General features: G+C 47.5%; 1 protein-coding gene across 3 annotated transcripts in view; it reads left to right on the top strand.

Moving 5' to 3' along the window:
- Positions 1-22,245, top strand: part of LOC140424757 (sodium channel protein type 1 subunit alpha-like) — a 702,944-nt gene that overhangs the window by 362,862 nt on the left and 317,837 nt on the right. For all 3 annotated transcript variants that reach the window (XM_072508138.1, XM_072508136.1, XM_072508137.1), the window contains one exon: positions 12,124-12,360. In XM_072508138.1, the coding sequence (XP_072364239.1) occupies positions 12,124-12,360 (237 nt within the window). The remainder of the gene's footprint in view (positions 1-12,123; positions 12,361-22,245) is intronic.

The raw sequence follows: 22,245 nt of genomic DNA, 5'->3' as shown, positions 1-22,245 counted from the left end.
TGATACTGAGAAGTTTGTCCCTCACTCCGGTGTAATACTGAGCTGTTTGTCCCTCACTCCAGTGTAATACTGAGCTGTTTGTCCCTCACTCCAGTGCAATACTGAGCTGTTTCACCCTAACTCCATTGTAATACTGAGCTGTTTGTCCCTCAGTCCAGTGTAATACTGAGCTGTTTGTTCCTCACTCCCGTGTAATACTGAACAGTTTGTCCCTCACTCCAGTGTAATACTGAGCTCTTTGTCCCTCACTCCAGTGTAATACTGAGCTGTTTCACCCTCACTCCGGTGTAATACTGAACAGTTTGTCCCTCACTCCAGTGCAATACTGAGCTGTTTCACCGTCACTCCAGTGTAATACTGAGCTGTTTGTCCCTCGCTCCAGTGTAATACTGAGCTGTTTCACCCTAACTCCAGTGTAATACTGAGCTCTTTGTCCCTCAATCCAGTGTAATACTGAGCTGTTTGTCCCTCACGCCAGTGTAATACTGAGCTGTTTGTTCCTCACTCCAGTGTAATACTGAGCTATTTGTCCCTCACTCCAGTGTAATACTGAGCTGTTTATCCCTCACCCCAGTGTAATACTGAGCTGTTTGTCGCTCACTCCAGTGTAATACTGAGCTGTTTGTCCCTCACTCCAGTGTAATACTGAGCTGTTTGTCCCTCACTCCAGTGTAATACTGAGCTGTTTGTTCCTCACTCCAGTGTTATACTGAGCTGTTTGTCCCTCACTCCAGTGATATACTGAGCTGTTTATCCCTCACCCCAGTGTAATGCTGAGCTGTTTGTCGTTCACTCCAGTGTAATACTGAGCTGTTTGTCCCTCACTCCAGTGTAATACTGAGCTGTTTGTCCCTCACTCCAGTGTAATACTGAGCTTTTTGTCCCTCACTCCAGTGTAATACTGAGCTGTTTGTCCCTCACTCCAGTGCAATACTGAGCTGTTTCACCGTCACTCCAGTGTAATACTGAGCTGTTTGTCCCTCACTCCAGTGTAAGAATGAGCTGTTTCACCCTCACTCCAGTGTAATACTGAGCTGTTTGTCCCTCACTCCAGTGTAATACTGAGCTGTTTCACCCTCACTCCAGTGTAATACTGAGCTGTTTGTCCCTCACTCCAGTGTAAGACTGAGCTGTTTCACCCTCACTCCAGTGTAATACTGAGCTGTTTGTCGCTCACTCCAGTGTAATACTGAACAGTTTGTCCCTCACTCCAGTGTAATACTGAGCTGTTTGTCCCTCACTCCAGTGTAATACTGAGCTGTTTGTCCCTCACTCCAGTGTAATTCTGAGCTGTTTGTTCCTCACTCCAGTGTAATACTGAGCTGTATGACCCTCACTGCAGAGTAATACTGAGCTGTTTGTCCCTCACTCCAGTGCAATACTGAGCTGTTTCACCGTCACTCCAGTGTAATACTGAACAGTTTGTCCCTCACTCCAGTGCAATACTGAGCAGTTTCACCGTCACTCCAGTGTAATACTGAGCTGTTTGTCCCTCACTCCAGTGTAAGACTGAGCTGTTTCACCCTCACTCCAGTGTAATACTGAGCTGTTTGTCCCTCACTCCAGTGTAATACTGAGCTGTTTCACCCTCACTCCAGTGTAATACTGAGCTGTTTGTCCCTCACTCCAGTGTAAGACTGAGCTGTTTCACCCTCACTCCAGTGTAATACTGAGCTGTTTGTTCCTCACTCCAGTGTAATACTGAGCTGTTTGTCCCTCACTCCAGTGTAATACTGAGCTCTTTGTCCCTCACTCCAGTGTAATACTGAGTTGTTTGTCCCTCACTCCAGTGCAATACTGAGCTGTTTCACCCTCACTCCATTGTAATACTGAGCTCTTTGTCCCTCACTCCAGTGTAATACTGAGCTGTTTGTTCCTCACTCCCGTGTAATACTGAACAGTTTGTCCCTCACTCCAGTGTAATACTGAGCTGTTTGTCCCTCACTCCAGTGTAATACTGAGCTGTTTCACCCTCACTCCAGTGTAATACTGATCTGTTTGCCCCTCACTCCAGTGTAATACTGAGCTGTTTGTCCCTCACTCCAGTGCAATACTGAGCTGTTTCACCCTCACTCCATTGTAATACTGAGCTGTTTGACCCTCACTCCCGTGTAATACTGATCTGTTTGCCCCTCACTCCAGTGTAATACTGAGCTGTTTGTCCCTCACTCCAGTGTAATACTGAGCTGTTTGTCCCTCACTCCAGTGTAATACTGAGCTGTTTGTCCCTCACTCCAGTGTAATACTGAGCTGTTTGTCCCTCACTCCAGTGTAATACTGAGCTGTTTGTCCCTCACACCAGTGTAATACTGAGCTGTTTGTCCCTCACTCCAGTGTAATACTGAGCTGTTAGTCCCTCACTCCAGTGTAATACTGAGCTGTTTTACCCTCACTCCAGTGTAATACTGAGCTGTTTGTCCCTCACTCCAGTGTAATACTGAGCTGTTTGTCCCTCACTCCAGTGTAATACTGAGCTGTTTGTCCCTCACTCCATTGTAAGACTGAGCTGTTAGTCCCTCACTCCAGTGTAATACTGAGCTGTTTTACCCTCACTCCAGTGTAATACTGAGCTGTTTGTCCCTCACTCCAGTGTAATACTGAGCTGTTTTTCCCTCACTCCAGTGTAATACTGAGCTGTTTGTCCCTCACTCCATTGTAATACTGAGCTGTTTATCCCTCACTCCAGTGTAACACTGAGCTGTTTCACCCTCACTCCTGTGTAATACTGCGCAGTTTGTCCCTCACTCCAGTGAAATACTGAGCTGTTTGTCCCTCACTCCAGTGTAATACTGAGCTGTTTGTCCATCACTCCAGTGTAATACTGAACAGTTTGTCCCTCACTCCAGCGTAATATTGAGCTTTTTGTCCCTCACTGTAGTGTAATACTGAGCTGTTTCACCCTCACTCCGGTGTAATACAGAGCTGTTTGTCCCTCACTCCAGTGCAATACTGAGCTGTTTCACCCTCACTCCAGTGTGATACTGAGAAGTTTGTCCCTCACTCCGGTGTAATACTGAGCTGTTTGTCCCTCACTCCAGTGCAATACTGAGCTGTTTGTCCCTCACTCCAGTGTAATACTGAGCTGTTTCACCCTCACTCCGGTGTAATACTGAGCTGTTTCACCCTCACTCCAGTGTGATACTGATAAGTTTGTCCCTCACTCCGGTGTAATACTGAGCTGTTTGTCCCTCACTCCAGTGCAATACTGAGCTGTTTGTCCCTCACTCCAGTGTAATGCTGAGCTGTTTGTCCCTCACTCCAGTGTAATACTGAGCTGTTTCACCCTCACTCCAGAGTAATACTGAGCTCTTTGTCCCTCACTCCAGTGTAATACTGAGCTCTTTGTCCCTCACTCCAGTGTAATACTGAGCTGTTTCACCCTCACTGCGGTGTAATACTGAACAGTTTGTCCCTCACTCCAGTGCACTACTGAGCTGTTTCACCGTCACTCCAGTGTAATACTGAGCTGTTTGTCCCTCGCTCCAGTGTAATACTGAGCTGTTTCACCCTCACTCCAGTGTAATACTGAGCTCTTTGTCCCTCACTCCAGTGTAATACTGAGCTGTTTGTCCCTCACTCTAGTGTAATACTGAGCTGTTTGTTCCTCACTCCAGTGTAATACTGAGCTATTTGTCCCTCACTCCAGTGTAATACTGAGCTGTTTATCCCTCACCCCAGTGTAATACTGAGCTGTTTGTCGCTCACTCCAGTGTAATACTGAGCTGTTTGTCCCTCACTCCAGTGTAATACTGAGCTGTTTGTCCCTCACTCCAGTGTAATACTGAGCTGTTTGTTCCTCACTCCAGTGTTATACTGAGCTGTTTGTCCCTCACTCCAGTGATATACTGAGCTGTTTATCCCTCACCCCAGTGTAATACTGAGCTGTTTATCCCTCACCCCAGTGTAATACTGAGCTGTTTGTCGTTCACTCCAGTGTAATACTGAGCTGTTTGTCCCTCACTCCAGTGTAATACTGAGCTGTTTGTCCCTCACTCCAGTGTAATACTGAGCTTTTTGTCCCTCACTCCAGTGTAATACTGAGCTGTTTGTCCCTCACTCCAGTGTAATACTGAGCTGTTTGTCGCTCACTCCAGTGTAATACTGAACAGTTTGTCCCTCACTCCAGTGTAATACTGAGCTGTTTGTCCCTCACTCCAGTGTAATACTGAGCTGTTTGTCCCTCACTCCAGTGTAATTCTGAGCTATTTGTTCCTCACTCCAGTGTAATACTGAGCTGTTTGACCCTCACTGCAGAGTAATACTGAGCTGTTTGTCCCTCACTCCAGTGCAATACTGAGCTGTTTCACCGTCACTCCAGTGTAATACTGAACAGTTTGTCCCTCACTCCAGTGCAATACTGAGCTGTTTCACCGTCACTCCAGTGTAATACTGAGCTGTTTGTCCCTCACTCCAGTGTAAGACTGAGCTGTTTCACCCTCACTCCAGTGTAATACTGAGCTGTTTGTCCCTCACTCCAGTGTAATACTGAGCTGTTTCACCCTCACTCCAGTGTAATACTGAGCTGTTTGTCCCTCACTCCAGTGTAAGACTGAGCTGTTTCACCCTCACTCCAGTGTAATACTGAGCTGTATGACCCTCACTGCAGAGTAATACTGAGCTGTTTGTTCCTCACTCCAGTGTAATACTGAGCTGTTTGTCCCTCACTCCAGTGTAATACTGAGCTCTTTGTCCCTCACTCCAGTGTAATACTGAGCTGTTTGTCCCTCACTCCAGTGTAATACTGAGCTGTTTGTCCCTCACTCCAGTGTAATACTGAGCTGTTTGTCCCTCACTCCAGTGTAATACTGAGCTGTTTGTTCCTCACCCCAGTGTAATACTGAGCTGTTTGTCGCTCACTCCAGTGTAATACTGAGCTGTTTGTCCCTCACTCCAGTGTAATACTGAGCTTTTTGTCCCTTACTCCAGTGAAATACTGAGCTGTTTGTCCCTCACTCCAGTGTAATACTGAGCTGTTTGTCCCTCACTCCAGTGTAATACTGAGCTTTTTGTCCCTCACTCCAGTGTAATACTGAGCTGTTTGTCCCTCACTCCAGTGTAATACTGAGCAGTTTGACCCTCACCCCAGTGTAATACTGAGCTGTTTGTCCCTCACTCCAGTGTAATACTGAGCTTTTTGTCCCTCACTCCAGTGTAATACTGAGCTGTTTGTCCCTCACTCCAGTGTAATACTGAGCCATTTGTCCCTCACTCCAGTGTAATACTGAGCTGTTTCACCGTCACTCCAGTGTAATACTGAGCTGTTTCACCGTCACTCCAGTGTAATACTGAGCTGTTTGTCGCTCACTCCAGTGTAATACTGAGCTGTTTGTCCCTCTCTCCAGTGTAATACTGAGCTGTTTGTCCCTCACTCCAGTGTAATACTGAGCTGTTTGTCCCTCACTCCAGTGTAATACTGAGCTGTTTCACCCTCACTCCAGTGTAATACTGAGCTGTTTGTCCCTCACTCCAGTGTAATACTGAGCTGTTTGTCCCTCACTCCAGTGTAATACTGAGCTGTTTGTCCCTCACCCCAGTGTAATACTGAACTGTTTGTCCCTCACTACAGTGTAATACTGAGCTGTTTGTCCCTCACCCCAGTGTAATACTGAGCTGTTTGTCCCTCACTCCAGTGTAATACTGAGCTGTTTTTCCCTCACTCCAGTATAATACTGAGCTGTTTGTCACTCACTCCAGTGTAATACTGAGCTGTTTGTCCCTCACTCCAGTGTAATACTGAGCTGTTTGTCCCTCACTCCAGTGTAATACTGAGCTTTTTGTCCCTCACTCCAGTGAAATACTGAGCTGTTTGTCCCTCACTCCAGTGTAATACTGAGCAGTTTGTCCCTCACTCCAGTGTAATACTGAGCTTTTTGTCCCTCAGTCCAGTGTAATACTGAGCTGTTTGTCCCTCACTCCAGTGTAATACTGAGCTGTTTGTCCCTCACTCCAGTGTAATACTGAGCAGTTTGACCCTCACCCCAGTGTAATACTGAGCTGTTTGTCCCTCATTCCAGTGTAATACTGAGCTTTTTGTCCCTCACTCCAGTGTAATACTGAGCTGTTTGTCCCTCACTCCAGTGTAATACTGAGCCATTTGTCCCTCACTCCAGTGTAATACTGAGCTGTTTCACCGTCACTCCAGTGTAATACTGAGCTGTTTGTCGCTCACTCCAGTGTAATACTGAGCTGTTTGTCCCTCTCTCCAGTGTAATACTGAGCTGTTTGTCCCTCACTCCAGTGTAATACTGAGCTGTTTGTCCCTCACTCCAGTGTAATACTGAGCTGTTTCACCCTCACTCCAGTGTAATACTGAGCTGTTTGTCCCTCACTCCAGTGTAATACTGAGCTGTTTGTCCCTCACTCCAGTGTAATACTGAGCTGTTTGTCCCTCACTCCAGTGTAATACTGAACTGTTTGTCCCTCACTACAGTGTAATACTGAGCTGTTTGTCCCTCACTCCAGTGTAATACTGAGCTGTTTTTCCCTCACTCCAGTGTAATACTGAGCTGTTTGTCCCTCACTCCAGTGTAATACTGAGCTGTTTGTCACTCACTCCAGTGTAATACTGAGCTGTTTGTCCCTCACTCCAGTGTATTATTGAGCTGTTTGACCCTCACTCCAGTGTAATACTGAGCTGTTTGACCATCACTCTAGTGTAATACTGAGCTGTTCTTCATCGATTCCGACTCCAGTGTAATTTGCGTCATTTAAGGATCTCACCCGCTGCAAGGCTGGCTGACATTTCTGAAGCCTTGCCCTACCCCGAGTAAATTTGCACAGCAACACCACCTTCATTGAACTCTCCAATTGCAGCCTCTCACTATCCATATGGCCTGAAACCTAAATGCAGGAAAATCCGAATCGATCACTTTTCATTGGCACAAATGGACGAAATCTTGCAGCTGTCGTCACCAGTGGAATCTCCCACTGACAACTGCGGGAACAGGAGATGTTGCCGCTGGCCAACATCAGGCCATCTCCCGCTGCCGATAAACACATCAAGTGCGGGGATCTCACCTAATCTGGCTGATGCCTTGTATTTGTCCTGATTTCATCCTGCAGTCTGTTATAAAGATTAATGAGAAGGAAATATTCTGCATTCCAAGTACAGGAATCTTTATCATCTTCCAACTCCGCATGTATGTGGTAACTGGACACGGCAGACTCCCCCTTACCTGTTTTTCGGTTTTTAATTGTATAGCATTCCTACAGTGCAGAAGGAGACCATTTGGCCCATCGAGTCTGCACCGACCCTCTGAAAGAGCACCCTTCCTACGCTCAATCCCTGTGCTACCCCGCTGGTCACAGGCTTCCAATCACAAAAACAAACCTCCATTTGCCTCCGAATATCCAGCCAATTCTGGATCCAGTTTGCCAAATTGTTTTGGATCCGATGAGCGCTAATCGTTTGGAGAAGGTGGTGGTGAGCTGATGCCTTGAACCGCTGCTGTGCACCTAGTGTAGGTACACCCACAGTGCCATTAGGGAGGGAATTCCAGGATTTTGACCGGGTGACAGTGAAGGAACAGCAATACATTTGCAAGTCAGGATGGTGAGGGACTTGAAGGGGATCTTGCAAGTGGTGGTGTTCCTGTGCATCGGCTACCCTTGTCCTTCCAGGTGGTAAAGGTCATGGGCTTAGAAGGCTGTAAAGAGGTCAGGAGCTGAGTGACCCTGGCAGATCCTGGTTGATCCTTGGATGGTTTAGCACACTGGGCTAAATCGCTGGCTTTTAAAGCAGACCAAGGCAGGCCAGCAGCACGGTTTGATTCCCCTACCAGCCTCCCCGAACAGGCGCTGGAATGTGGAGACTAGGGGCTTTTCACAGTAACTTCATTGAAGTCTGCTTGTGACAATAAGCGATTTTCATTTCATTTCATTCATTTAATCCCTAACTGAGCATCAGGGAGCAGAGAAGCTGTGTAAGTGCTGTTTGATAGCGCAGCTGACAACAGCTTTCATCACTTTGCTGATGACTGAATTGAGGCTGTTGGGTAATAAGTGGCCGGGTTGGATTTGACCTGCTTTAGCCTTGCTGACCAGATGCCAGCGTTGTAGCTGTATTGGAACAGCTTGACCCAGGGTACAGCTAGATCTGGAGTTTTCAGTTCTATTGCGAGGATGTTATCAGGGCCCAAAGCCATTGCAGTATCCACTTCCTTCACACATTTCTCATGTGAAGTGAGCTGAACTGGCTGAAGACTGGCATCTGTGGGGCTGGGGACCTCTGGAGGAGGACGAGATGGATCATCCACTTTGCACTTCTGGCTGTAGATGGATGAAAATGCCTCGCTCTCTTTTGCACTGATATGCTGGCCTCCTCCGTCACTGAGGATGTGATATTTGTTAAATTTGCCCTTCCTGCTAATTGTTTAATTGTCCACCACCATTCACAACCGGATGCGGCAGGACTGCAGATCTGGAGCTAGATTCTCCGTTCCTGTGGCTAAGTGCTGGCTCGAAGGGCGAATTCGCGGGAGGTTCATGTGAAAGAATTGGCACAAACCCCTCACCGATTCCGGTACCGGTGAGGGGCTAGCACCGGCACCAACTGAAGCTCCTGCCTCCCGCACCGAAAACGACCGGATAATGGTCGGGTCCTGGGCCACGCATGTGCGTGGCTAACGACCTACAGCGGCCGTGCCATACAACATGGCACCAGCCGTGCGCGGACCCAAACCGCCAACCACGACCCCACAGCCCACCCCCTGGCCACCCCCAACCAGTCCCCTCAGCCCTCGCAGATGTTCCCCCCCCCCAACCCCCCCCCCCCCCCCCCCAGCCAGCGGCATGGATCCTGCCAAGTGTGGCAGCGCTGGGCGCAGTCCGCAGTCGCCACGCAGGTTCACGATTTGTGTGACCACACGTGTCCCACGCCGGCGGGAACTCGGCCCATCGAGGGCGGGGCATCACAGGTGGGCCGGCCGATGAGGTGCCAACGGCATTGCGACTGCGCGCGGTGCGTGTCACAATGATGCCATTTCGGAGGGGGGAGCGGAGCATGGCTGACTGGCGTCAAACCAGCGCTGGCCCCAATTTCGGTATCGGAGCCCATTCTCCGGCCAATCACCGAACATGATTCTGGTGTCAGGTAACAGAGAATCCCCTCCCTGATCCGTTGGCTATGGAATTGCTTGACTCTGTCTATCACTTGCCGCTTTCATTGTTTGGCATGCAAGTAGCCCTGTGTTGTAGCTTTACCAGGTTGTCACCTCACCCCCCCGCACTCTTCATTGAACCAAGCTAAATGCCTCGACTTGATGGGAGATAGAGGGATGCGTAGGGCGTACCATCTGCATTGTGGCAGAGCGGTTGCTGGGGACTTCATGGATGCCCCATTTTGAACTTTGATAAAGGTACGGCAATATTGTCTAGAATTCAGTGCCTGAAAGGGTGGTAGAAGCAGATTGGACAATTACATTCAAAAGAGACTTGAAGAGGAAATACGTTGCAGGGTGAGCGTGCAGGAGCTAGGGATTGGGACTAATTGGAATGTCAAAGAGCCAGCACAGGCATGATGGGCTGGATGGTCTCTTTCCGTGCTGTAAGATTCTATCACTTTAACTGAGTTTGGATGTCTGAAAGGCTGGGCCTACACAACCCTGTCTATTTGGACGCAGTCAGAATACCTAGCTATGCAATATGGAGAAAGCAGCAAAGGGGAGGTGGGAAGACTTAGAGTTCCAGAGCTGAAAAATAACTTGTGAAGAAGCTGAAATTAGGAGCAGATGATCCTGTGTGGAACGCACTCGTGTAGAGACATCAATTATTTCTCCTATATTACGCTTAGCAACCTTTTTTTAATGGCATTCATTTTACAAGCAGCCGAGACCCTGACTGAACCGTCATTTGTTGTCTGACTCGGACCTCAGTGAAGGGATTGAGTGGCAGAGTGTGGAGAGCTGGGCTGTTGTACATAGCAGCTTACACTCAGACTGGAGAAGTGGGACTCTTTTCTCAAGGAAGGAAAAGGCTGAGGGAGCGACGTAATGGTACTTCAGATTTTTGAGCGTGTAGGTGCAAGGAAGATGTTTCCATTTGTGAAGGGAAATCCAAATCTCAGGTCCATGAATATAAGCTAATCATCAATAGATCCAAATTGAAATTCCGAAGAAACCATGTTGAAACTCTCTATCGCAGGGAGTGCCTGAGGTGAATGGCGTAGATACATTTCAGGGGAAGCTAGATAAACACATGACAGAGGAAGGAATAAAAGGATGCAGTGAGATGGAAAAAGAGTTAGAGTAGACCCACATGGAGGATAAAACCTGACAGGGATCATTCAGGCCAAGTGGTCTGTTTCTGTACCGTCAATCATAGAATCCCTACAGTACAGAAGGAGGGCATTCAGCCCATTGAGCCTGCGCCTACCCTCCAAAAGAGAGCTCTATCCCCGTAACGCCACCAAACCTTTGGACATTTAGGGGCAATTTATCATGGCCAATCCACTTACCCGTCACATCGTTAGACAGTGGGAGGAAACCGGAGCACCCGGAGGAAACCCATGCAGACACAGGTAAAGAGTGCAAACTCCACACAGGCAGTCACCCAAGGTCAGAATTGAACCCGGATCCCTGGAGCTGTGAGGCAGCAGTGCTAACCACTGTGCCAAAGTGCCGCCCAATGAAACTTCCTGACCACTCCAGGTGGGTTGGTGACCCTGATGGGGCTCCCAGAGGAATCTTACACAGACACAGGGAGAAAGGACAAACTCCACCCAAACAGTCACTCGAGGTCGGAATCGGACCCGGGTCCCTGGTGCTGTGAGGCAGCCGTGCTTCACAATGAGGGGTGGCTTACCAGACCCCCTTCCCTTAACTCTTCCTGCTTCTCTTCAGATCCATTCTGTTATGATTTCAGTGCTCTCAGTGCCTCCAGTCCTAGTAGTTGGGGCTCTTTAAGCGATGTACTGTGCAATTATTATTCTTCCTTTCCAAATGTGGGGCGAGATTCTCCGACCCCCCGCCGGGTCGGAGAATCGCCGGGGGCTGGCGTGAATCCCGCCCCCGCCGGTTGCCGAATTCTCCGGCACCGGATATTCGGCGGGGGCAGGAATCGCGCCGCGCCAGTCGGCGGGCCCCCCCCGGCGATTCTCCGGCCCGGATGGGCCGAAGTCCCGCTGCTAAAATGCCTGTCCCGCCGGCGTAGATTAAACCACCTACCTTACCGGTGGGACAAGGCGGCGCGGGCGGGTTCCGGGGTCCTGGGGGGGGGGCGCGGGGCGATCTGGCCCCGGGGGGGTGCCCCCACGGTGGCCTGGCCCGCGATCGGGGCCCACCGATCCGCGGGCGGGCCTGTGCCGTGGGGGCACTCTTTCCCTTCCGCCTTCGCCACGGTCTCCACCATGGCGGAGGCAGAAGAGACTCTCCCCACTGCGCATGCGCAGGAATTCCGTCAGCGGCCGCTGACGCTCCCGCGCATGTGCCGCCCGGAGATGTCATTTCCGCGCCAGCTGGCGGGGCACCAAAGGCCTTTTCCGCCAGCTGGCGGGGCGGAAATTAGTCCGGCGCGGGCCTAGCCCCTTAAGGTTGGGGCTCGGCCCCCCAAGGTGCGGAGCATTCCGCACCTTTGGGGCGGCGCGATGCCCGAATGCTTTGTGCCGTTTTGGGCGCCAGTTGGCGGACATCGCGCCCGTACCGGAGAATTTCGCCCGTGGTTGCGTTTTCAAACACTTGCCGCAGAAAACAAATCTTTCCCCTGGTTCGCAGTTTTTTTTTTAAATCCACAAGAAATCAGCATTTTCTACTTCAGTTTACTCCTTGCATGATCCACTTCTACTCCCAACATTCATCAGTGAGTGGAACTCACTATCAGGTGCAATGGATGAGACAATGGCGCAGATGCGTTTAAGGGCAATCTACGTCAAGACATGAGGGAGAAAGGAGTAGAACAGTATAGATGGCGGAGAGTGCTGAACATGGACCACTTTAGCTGAATGCCCTGTATCTGTGCTCTCACTCCTGTGGAAATAAAATGGGGAGTTGTTCAGTCGCATCTTCCTCAAAGTCTAAACTCTGGATGATTGAACAATAGAAACACTGCATCATCAGCTGATGTCCTGATAACATGGCATTAACTGTGTTGTGTCTCCACCAAGCTAAGTGTTCTCATGTTTCCTTGCAGGCCTAAAAACCATTGTGGGTGCATTGATACAATCTGTGAGGAAGCTAGCAGATGTCATGATTCTGACTGTGTTCTGCTTAAGTGTCTTTGCACTCATTGGACTTCAGCTATTCATGGGGAACTTGCGTCAGAAATGTGTGCGAGATTGGCGAATAGTCGACAATATCATGCTGAATGATACAGGGAACATTACCTGGCCTTGGAACAGTACATTCGAAGAATTCATTAATAACAAAGGTAAGCCTGAGATCATATAACTGCTTGATATGTACTTAAAATCCTCTAACGCCTCTATGCTACGATCTCAGTTGGTGTTATAACTGGGTGGGAAGATCTCAGAATGGAACCCTTGCTCAAAAGACCATAACATATGCTTTAGACCTTTATTTCCAGAATGTAAGAGGAGAGCAGGAGAGGAATTTAGAAAATAAATCTTATTCTTCTTTGCCTTTTCGTTGGGAACTTGCCTGAAGAGACAAGGTCATGCAAGGTGCGAGACACCACCAAGAAAAGAATGGAGCAGAATTCAAGCCCCAAAGGCAACATTTTGGCCAAACCCATCCATAAGTTTTCATCCACCTCTCTTCTCAAATTATTGTTGGACCCAGCTTCTGACACGTTTTCAGGTAGAATGTTCCAGCTGGTGCCAGCTCTCTGAGTGAAGAAAGTCTGTAGCTAATGATGAGGTGACACCAAGCTTACATTTTATAACAATAATAATCTTTATTATTGTCGCATCTGATATGAAGCATCTTCCAAAGGTTTAATTTAATGGAGTAAGTCATGGCAGGAGAGCTTAAATCATGGTGTGCTCCTCGTGCTCCATGTGGGAAGCTGAGAAAATTTCCAGTGCTCAGGGCCAGCATGTGTGCAGGAAATGTTTGCCACTGCAGCTCCTGGAAGCCTGGGTTTTGCAGCTGGAGCGTTGGCTGGGGACACTGTGTAGCATCCGGGAGGCAGAGAGAGGAATGGCCTCCAGTCTCAGGGAAAAGCAGCAGCCAAACTTGTTGCATCACGATTGGCTTTGCTGCAGAGTGGAGGAGTAAAAAATGTGGGAATGTAATAGTTATAGGGGAATCAACTGTAAGGGTAACAGAAAGGCATTTCTGTGGCCGCAAACAAGACTCCAGGATGTGTGTTGCCTCCCTGGTGCTATGGTCAAGATGTCTCGGAGCGGTTACAGGACATTCTGAATGGGGGGGGGGGGGGGTGTTGAACAGCCAGTGGTTGTGGTACACATTGTACAAACAACATAGGTAAAAAAAAGGGTATGAGGTCCTACAAATAAAATATAGGGAGTTAGAAAGTAAGTTGAAAAGTAGGATCTCCAAGGTAATGATCTCAGGATAACTACCAGTGCTAGTTAGAGTAGAAATAGCAGGATATATCAGGTAAACATGTGGCTGAAGAGATGGTGCAAGGAGGAGGGTTTCAGATTAAAGGGACTGGTTTAGGGTGAGGTGCGATCAATATACACTGGATAGGTTACACTTGGGCAGGACCAGGATTAATGTCCTCAGGCAGGTATTTGCTAGTTTAGTTGAGGAGGGTTTAAACGAGAACGACAGGGGATGGGAACCTAAGCAGAGCGACAAGGGAAAGAGAAACAAGGACAGTAATAAAATAAAGAACAGTAAAATGTAAAAATGGTAGACAGGATAATCAATTGCAAGAGGTAAATATGGTCACAGTAAAAAGAAAAATTAGGATGATTAAAATGGCAAAAAGGCAAGCCTAAAGGCTTTCTATGTTAATGCATGAAGCATTCAGAATAAATTACATGAACTGATGGTGCAATCGAGTTACATGGATATGATTTCATAGTCATTATGGAGACATGGTTACAAGGAGATCAAAACTGGGAACTTCATATTCAGGGATATTTGACTTTTCGGAAAAACAGGAGGGTAGGAAAAGGACGTGGGGTAGCGCTGTTAATAAGAGATGAAATGAGGACCGTTGTGAGAGACGATCTAGACTCGGGTGATGCAGAGTCCATTCGGATGGAGGTAAAAAACAGCAAGGGAAAGAAGACATTGGTAGGATTAGTGTGTAAACTCCTAAACAATAGCCACACTGTGGGAAAGGATATAAATCAACCAATAATAGGAGCATATAAAAAGAATGGGCAATGATTATGGTGACTTTAATCTTCATGTTGATTGGGTTAATCTAGTTGTAAAGGATATCTATGACAACAAAGTCATAGAGTGCATTATGGACAGTTTCCTGGAGCAATTTGTGTGTCATGGAGTCAACCAGGGAATAGGCTATCCTGGATCTGGTAATGGGTAATGAGGCAGGTTTAATAAATGACCTTGAGTAAAAGATCCCCTCGGAAGTAGTGATCATAACATGTTGAACTTAATATTCAGTTTGAGAGTGAGAAACTTGGGTTGGAAACAACTGTGTTTAACTTAAACATAGGGAATTACACAGAAATGAGGATAGAGTTTTAGTTTGAGTGGGCCAGGCAGACAGATTAGCAGGAAAGACGGCAAACAAGCTGTGGCAGACATTTAAGGAGGTAATTTATGGCTCTCAGTAAAAATATATCCCAGTAAGTAGAAATGATTCTAAGAGAGGGATAAACCAACCATGGTTAATCAAGGAAGTTGAGGAGAGAATTAAATGAAACAAAAAAGCATATAAGGAGGCAACTGTCAGTCATAGCCCGGAAAACTGGGATAAATTCTGAATCCAGAAACCGAGAACTAAGAAGAAGTAAAGAGAGAAAATAAACTACTCGGGAAAACTAGCGAGGAATATAAAAGCTGAAAATAAGAGTTTCTTTATATATATGAAAAGGAAGAGAGAGGTCAAGGGAACATAATCCCCTTAGAAAATGAACCTGGGGAGATAGTTACGGGGAATAGTTACAAATGACAGAATAGGTACAGATATTTTGCATCAGTCTTTATGGTGGAAGATACTTCAAACATCCCAATTAAATACCACCACTATCACTAGAGAAGTAGTATTAGACAAAATAATGGGGCTAAAGGCCGATAGGTCTCCTGGCCCTGATGGCTTGCTTCCTAGGATCCTAAAATATGTAGCTGCAGAGATAGTGGATGCATTGGTTATAATTTCCCACAAATCCTTGGATTCTAGGGAAGTACCATAGAGTTGGAAAACTGCCAACTTGACACCCCTATTCAAAAAAGGAGGGAGGCAAAAAACAGGTGCGTGTCGGCCAATTAGCCTAACATCTATAGTTGTAAAGGTGTTAGAATCAATTATTGAGGAAGTAATAACAGCACATAATCTGATCAAACAGAGTGAGCACGGCTTCATGAAAGGGAAAAAAGCAAATTACTGCGGATGCTGGAATCTGAAACGAAAGAGAAAATGCTGGAAAATCTCAGCAGGTCTGGTAGAATCTGTAGGGAGAGAAAAGAGCTAACGTTTCGAGTCCAATGACTCTTTGTCGAAGCTTTGACAAAGCATTTTTCCCAGCATTTTCCAACATTTTCTCTTTGGTTCATGAAAGAGAAATCATGTCTGACTAATTTCTTCGTTTTTTGAAGAAGTTTCAACCAGAGTGGATAAAGGGGGAGAAGTAGACGTGTTGTATTTGGACTTCCAGAAGGCGTTCGATGAGGTACCTCACAAAAGGTTAAAGCGTAAGAAAAGAGCCCATGTTGTTGGAGGTGGTATATTGACATGGGTAGAGAATTGGCTAATGGGCAGGAAACAGCGAGTGGGGATAAAAGTTACTTTTTCACATTGGCAACCTATAACCAATGGGGTTCCACAGGGATCAGTGCTGGGACAGCAACTATTTACAATATATATTAAGAACTTGGAGAAAGGAAGCAAATCTACAGTCGCAAAACAGTTGTGAGAGGGATGCAAACAGTTTGCAAAGAGATACTGATAGGTTAAGTCAGTGGGCAAAAAGCTTGCAAATGGAGTATAATGTGGGAAAATTTTGTTCATTTTGGAAGGGAGAACAAAAGAACAGAGTATTGCATTAATGGAGAAAAACTGCAGAAAGCTGCAACACAAAGGGACAAAACACAGAAAGCTAGTACACAGATGCAGCAGGTAATCAGGAAGGTTATTGGAATGGTGGCCCTTATTTTAAGGCGGTTGGAGTATAAGAGTCGTGAAGTCTTGCTGCAACTGTACAAGGTACTGGTGAGACCACATCTGGAGCACTGTAAACAGTTTGGGTCCCGTTATTTAAGGAAAGATAATGGGCGCCATTTTATGGCCACTCTGCGCCCGAAAAGCAGCTCACCGCGGCGCAATATGGGCGTCAGCAGCCGGGAGACCCCGCTCCTGAGATCTACCCGGATCGCAACGCCTAACTCCATCTTGCGAGACGTTGCGTTGTAAATCCTGTCCATTGTGGGCGGGGTCACTTTTAACATATTTGCATATTAAAGCGAGACAGCTAGTCTCACGTTAATTTGCAGATTCCCGAGTTACCCAAGACATAGGAATCTATCTCCTTCACCTCGGAGACCTCAAGTGGGTGCTGTTCAGTACTGGTCTCCACAAACGGGAACCAGGTGGAACAGCACTCGTGGAGGTCTCCCAGGGGACCAGAGACCCCCAGGTGCATGCCCTCTGGGCAGGGTGCTCCTCAGCCAAGCACATACACCAAATGTCTGAACCTGCGGTTCCTCTCATACTGGGATTACCATTGCAACAACACATCTATCACCAGTAGGGTAAAACTAACCTGTCTCATAATGGTCTAAACACAGCTCTCGTTCCCTATTAGTGGGTGAACAATCCAACACTTGGTGAATTCTGCTTCACAATGATAGGACGAGCCGACATACAAGGATCAAGAAACAATGTCGCTATGAACGCTTGGCCGCTGATAGCCAGTTATCACTGTGGTAACTTTTCTGACACCTCCTGCTTAAAACCCAACAAGATCAGAAGGATCGTGAGGCCCCGCTTTCACAGTCTGTACCCATACTGAAAATCAAGATCAAGCGAGCATTGGCCCTTCTGTCCTCCCTGTTCTCGTCCTAGGGCACCTGAGTTACGGTGTGACAGGTGTACCGCCCCAGTCAAACTCCCACCTGTCACTGTCCCCTGAGCAGGAGCCGTTCTAAGCTGACCCAGTTTTTGTACGATAATATATTGCAGGTGTAGTAATGATACCCTGAAATGATTTGTGTTGTTTAGTGGAGTAAATGCGATAAGATCCTGCACTAATTGTGGGGTCTTGCACAGGGTAGTTGGAAACACAGGGATTTGAACATTGTAGCTCTGTAATATCCTGCTCTACAACTCTCTGAGATCTCTGCGTTACTCAATTTCTGGCGTCTTGATCCTCCCTCACTCCACCGCCATTCATGGCCATGCCTTCAGCTACTAGACACTAAGCTCCACAATTCATGCCCAGCCCCTCTGCCACTCTACTCCCCCCCCCCCCCCGCTCCCCCTTCCCCCCACCCCCCCTCCTCCCCCCCCAGGCCCCTTTCAAAGCACTCCTTTAAAAACCTACTCTCTATCTCCCATTCCTGAAATTCCCTTATCTGGCTCAGTGTCAAATTATATCGAATAACACTCCTGTAGGCAACACCTTGGGATGTTTAACTCTGTCAAAGGCTTTTAAATGTCAGATTGTAACATCCTCCACATCATCCCCGTGAAATTCATCACATGGGCACAGAATATCACAAGTGTCAGATCCCTAACCCTTACCAACTGTACTGACTGCGAGAGGGTTTTACAAAACTTTCCCTCAATTTGTTAAACAAAAATCTTCATTGTCGACTGTGGAACCCCTGATTGTGTTGAGCGCAAAACCCACCATATCCCCAAACCCCAACCTCCACACGAATAAAACCATATGGGAGACATCACAGGTATCTGGGTTTTGCAAACAGGTAAATCTAAATATGGGATATGAGAATTGCTCCCGATGAATTCTTGGCGTAAATGCACAAAAAAATTATTTTTTCCACATTTCTGATTATCCTTCCCACACACCCGGCATCCCACCCCCATGCCCATCTGTTCCTGATGGACCCACAGCACATGGATACTTCATCTAAATGTTGATATTGCAAAAGCAAACAGCATGCTTGACTGAAATTAAATTCTATATTTACAGAGGATTTTCTTGCAGCAACCACAAGATAGTTAAGCTGAAATAAATGTCATATGTTCTCTGTACTCTGGTTGCCCTGTGTACCCACCCCTGTTATCTTTCACGTTCATATCCTCGTTCTTCCTACAAGTGTTATATTACCTTTTGTAATATATGTTACTCATTTGCTTCTTACCAAGATGACCTTAAACTCAATGTTGATTAACAGTCGTAGTCTTCCAATTAAAGGAAATAATTTATTGAGTAACTTTAAAAAATAAACTGTGAATTTGTTCTCTCTCCAATACTTATACTAGGTATTAAATAAACAAGATTGAATTAGAATAAACTATGATTAACTACACCTGCACTCTGAACTATCTCCCTCTACCTCTGGTCACTAGTCACTACACACACAAAGAGGCAGGAACTCAGCTTGAGTCTCTTTTATACCCATTTCTAGTGCTGCCATCCAGTGATCACTTAGCTGTTATGTCTATACATTAACCCTTTGTATACATACAGATATGCAGATCACTACAACAAGGGTCCAAGGAATCACAGTACATGCAAAGGCCCATCGAACGTGCCTTCCCAAACAGACTTTATTTGTTTTTTTTAGATGTTTTATGATTATTTAATGTTGGATCATGTATGTTGAAAAGGCCATTGATTCCAGAGCGAGGCGAGGGGAGAATCAGAGCTCAGAATTTGACAGCTTCGCTTAAGTGAGCTTGCAATGGAAAATAGAGTTTAGAGAGAAGGGGCAGGATTCTCCGCGAACCGTCGGGACGAACCACTCCGGCGGCGAGGAGTGGCGTGAACCACTCCGGCGTCAGGCCGCCCCCAAGGTGCGGAATCCTCCGCACCTTCAGGGGCTAGGCCAGCGCGGGAGTGTTTGGCGCACGGCAGCTGCCACGGAAGGGGCCAACCGGCGCCGAAGGGACTCCGCTGGCCGGCGCGAGTTGGCGCATGCGCGTGAGCGCCAGCGTGTGCTGGCGTAGCGCATGCGCGGTGGGGCTCTTCTCCGCACCGGCCATGGCGGAGGTTGACAGCGGCCGGTGCGGAGGGAAAGAGTATACCCACGGCACAGGCCCGCCCGCGGATCGGTGGGCCCCGATCGCATACCAGGCCACCGTGGGGGCACCCCCGGAGCCAGATCCCCCACGTCTCCCGCACCCCACCCCACCCCCACCGAGGACTCTGCAGGCCGCCCGTGGAGCCAGGTCCCGCCAGTAAAGACCTGCTGTGATTTACGCCGGCGGGACCCGCCAAAAACGGGAGGCCACTCGGCCCATCGCGGGCCAGAGAATCACCGGGGGGGCCGCTGCCTGCAGCTGCCAACCGGCGCGCCACGATTCCCGCCCCCACCAAAACCCCGCCGCCGGAGAATTCGGCAGCCAGTGGGGGCGGTATCCACGCCGCCCCCCGGCGATTCTCCGACCCTGCGGTTCCCACCTCCTAGCGCCCAGCCCAGAAAAATAAGCATTTCTTTCAGTTGCCCTTCGCCCAAGAACCTTCACGATTCTTAGAAATAAGAGACAAAACTGATCAAAGAAAATTAAGAAAACACACGATTGTTCTGGTATCTTAGTGGGAACACCAAGGATTCCCCTCCTCAAGGGGAGGGGATGGCATGGTAGTATTGTCAGTGGGGTGGGGTGGCAGTATTGTCAGTGGGGATGGCATGGTAGTATTGGCAGAGGAAATGGCACAGTAGTATTGTCACTGGGGGTGGCATGGTAGATTTGTCACTGAGGATGGCGTGGTAGTATTGTCACTGGGGGTGGCATGGTAGTATTGTCACTGGGGGTGGCATGGTAGTATTGTCACTGGGGATGGCATGGTAGTATTGTCAGTGGGGATGGCATGGTAGTATTGTCATTGAGGATGGCATGGTAGTATTGTCACTGAGGATGTCATGGTAGTATAGTCACTGGGGATGGCATGGTAGTATTGTCACTGAGGATGTCATGGTAGTATTATCACTGAGGATGTCATGGTAGTATAGTCACTGGGGATGGCATGGTAGTATTATTGTCAGTGGGGATGGCATGGTAGTATTGTCACTGAGGATGGCATGGCAGTATTGTCACTGAGGATGGCATGGTAGAATTGTCATTGAGGATGGCATGGTAGTATTGTCATTGAGGATGTCATGGTAGTATTATCACTGAGGATGGCATGGCAGTATTGTCATTGAGGATGGGATGGTAGTATTGCCACTGATGATGTCATGGCAGTATTGTCACTGAGGATGGCATGGTAGAATTGTCATTGAGGATGGCATGGTAGTATTGTCATTGAGGATGTCATGGTAGTATTATCACTGAGGATGGCACGGCAGTATTGTCATTGAGGATGGGATGGTAGTATTGTCACTGAGGATGTCATGGTAGTATTGTCACTGAGGATGGCAAGGCAGTATTTTCATTGAGGATGGCATGGTAGAATTGTCACTGGGGATGGCATGGTAGAATTGTCACTGGGGGTGGCATGGTAGAATTGTCATTGAGGATGGCATGGTAGAATTGTCACTGGGGATGGCATGGTAGTATTGTCACTGAGGATGCCATGGTAGTATTGTCATTGAGGATGGCATGGTAGAATTGTCATTGAGGATGGCATGGTAGAATTGTCATTGAGGATGGCATGGTAGAATTGTCACTGGGGATGGCATGGTAGTATTGTCACTGAGGGTGTCATGGTGCTATTGTTATTGAGGATGGCATGGCAGTATTGTCACTGAGGATGTCATGGTGGTATTGTTATTGAGGATGGCATGGTAGTATTGTCACTGAGGATGCCACGGCAGTATAGTCACTGGGGATGGCATGGTAGTATTGTCACTGAGGATGGCATGGCAGTATTGTCACTGAGGATGGCAAGGCAGTATTTTCATTGAGGATGGCATGGTAGAATTGTCACTGGGGATGGCATGGTAGAATTGTCACTGGGGGTGGCATGGTAGAATTGTCATTGAGGATGGCATGGTAGAATTGTCACTGGGGATGGCACAGTAGTATTGTCACTGAGGATGTCATGGTGGTATTGTCATTGAGGATGGCATGGTAGTATTGTCACTGGGGATGGCATGGTAGTATTGTCACTGGTGATGGCATGGTAGTATTGTCATTGAGGATGTCATGGTAGTATAGTCACTGGGGATGGCATGCTAGTATTGTCATTGAGGATGGCATGGTAGTATTGTCACTGAGGATGTCATGGTAGTATTATCACTGAGGATGTCATGGTAGTATAGTCACTGGGGATGGCATGGCAGTATTGTCATTGAGTATGGCATGGCAGTATTGTCATTGAGGATGGCATGGCAGTATTGTCATTGAGGATGGCATGGTAGTATTTTCACTGAGGATGGCATGGTAGTATTGTCATTGAGGATGGCATGGTAGAATTGTCATTGAGGATGACATGGTAGTATTGTCATTGAGGATGTCATGGTAATAGTATCACTGAGGATGGCATGGCAGTATTGTCACTGAGGATGGCATGGCAGTATTGTCATTGAGGATGGCATGGTAGAATTGTCATTGAGGATGACATGGTAGTATTGTCATTGAGGATGTCATGGTAATAGTATCACTGAGGATGGCATGGCAGTATTGTCATTGAGGATGGCATGGTCGTATTGTCACTGAGGATGTCATGGTAGTATTATCACTGAGGATGTCATGGTGGTATTGTCATTGAGGATGGCATGGTAGAATTGTCACTGGGGATGGCACGGTAGTATTGTCACTGAGGATGTCATGGTGGTATTGTTATTGAGGATGGCATGGTAGTATTGTCACTGAGGATGTCATGGTGGTATTGTTATTGAGGATGGCATGGCAGTATTGTCACTGAGGATGGCATGGTAGTATTGTCATTGAGGATGTCATGGTAGTATTATCACTGAGGATGGCATGGCAGTATTGTCATTGAGGATGGCATGGTAGTATTATCACTGAGGATGCCATGGTAGTATTGACATTGAGGATGGCATGGCAGTATTGTCATTGAGGATATCATGGTAGTATTATCACTGAGGATGGCATGGC

This window comes from Scyliorhinus torazame, chromosome 6 (assembly GCF_047496885.1).
Source record: "Scyliorhinus torazame isolate Kashiwa2021f chromosome 6, sScyTor2.1, whole genome shotgun sequence".
NCBI classification, from domain to species: domain Eukaryota; kingdom Metazoa; phylum Chordata; class Chondrichthyes; order Carcharhiniformes; family Scyliorhinidae; genus Scyliorhinus; species Scyliorhinus torazame.
The sequence above is the reverse complement of the archived record's forward strand: the minus strand, read 5'-3'. Positions and strand labels throughout refer to the sequence as shown.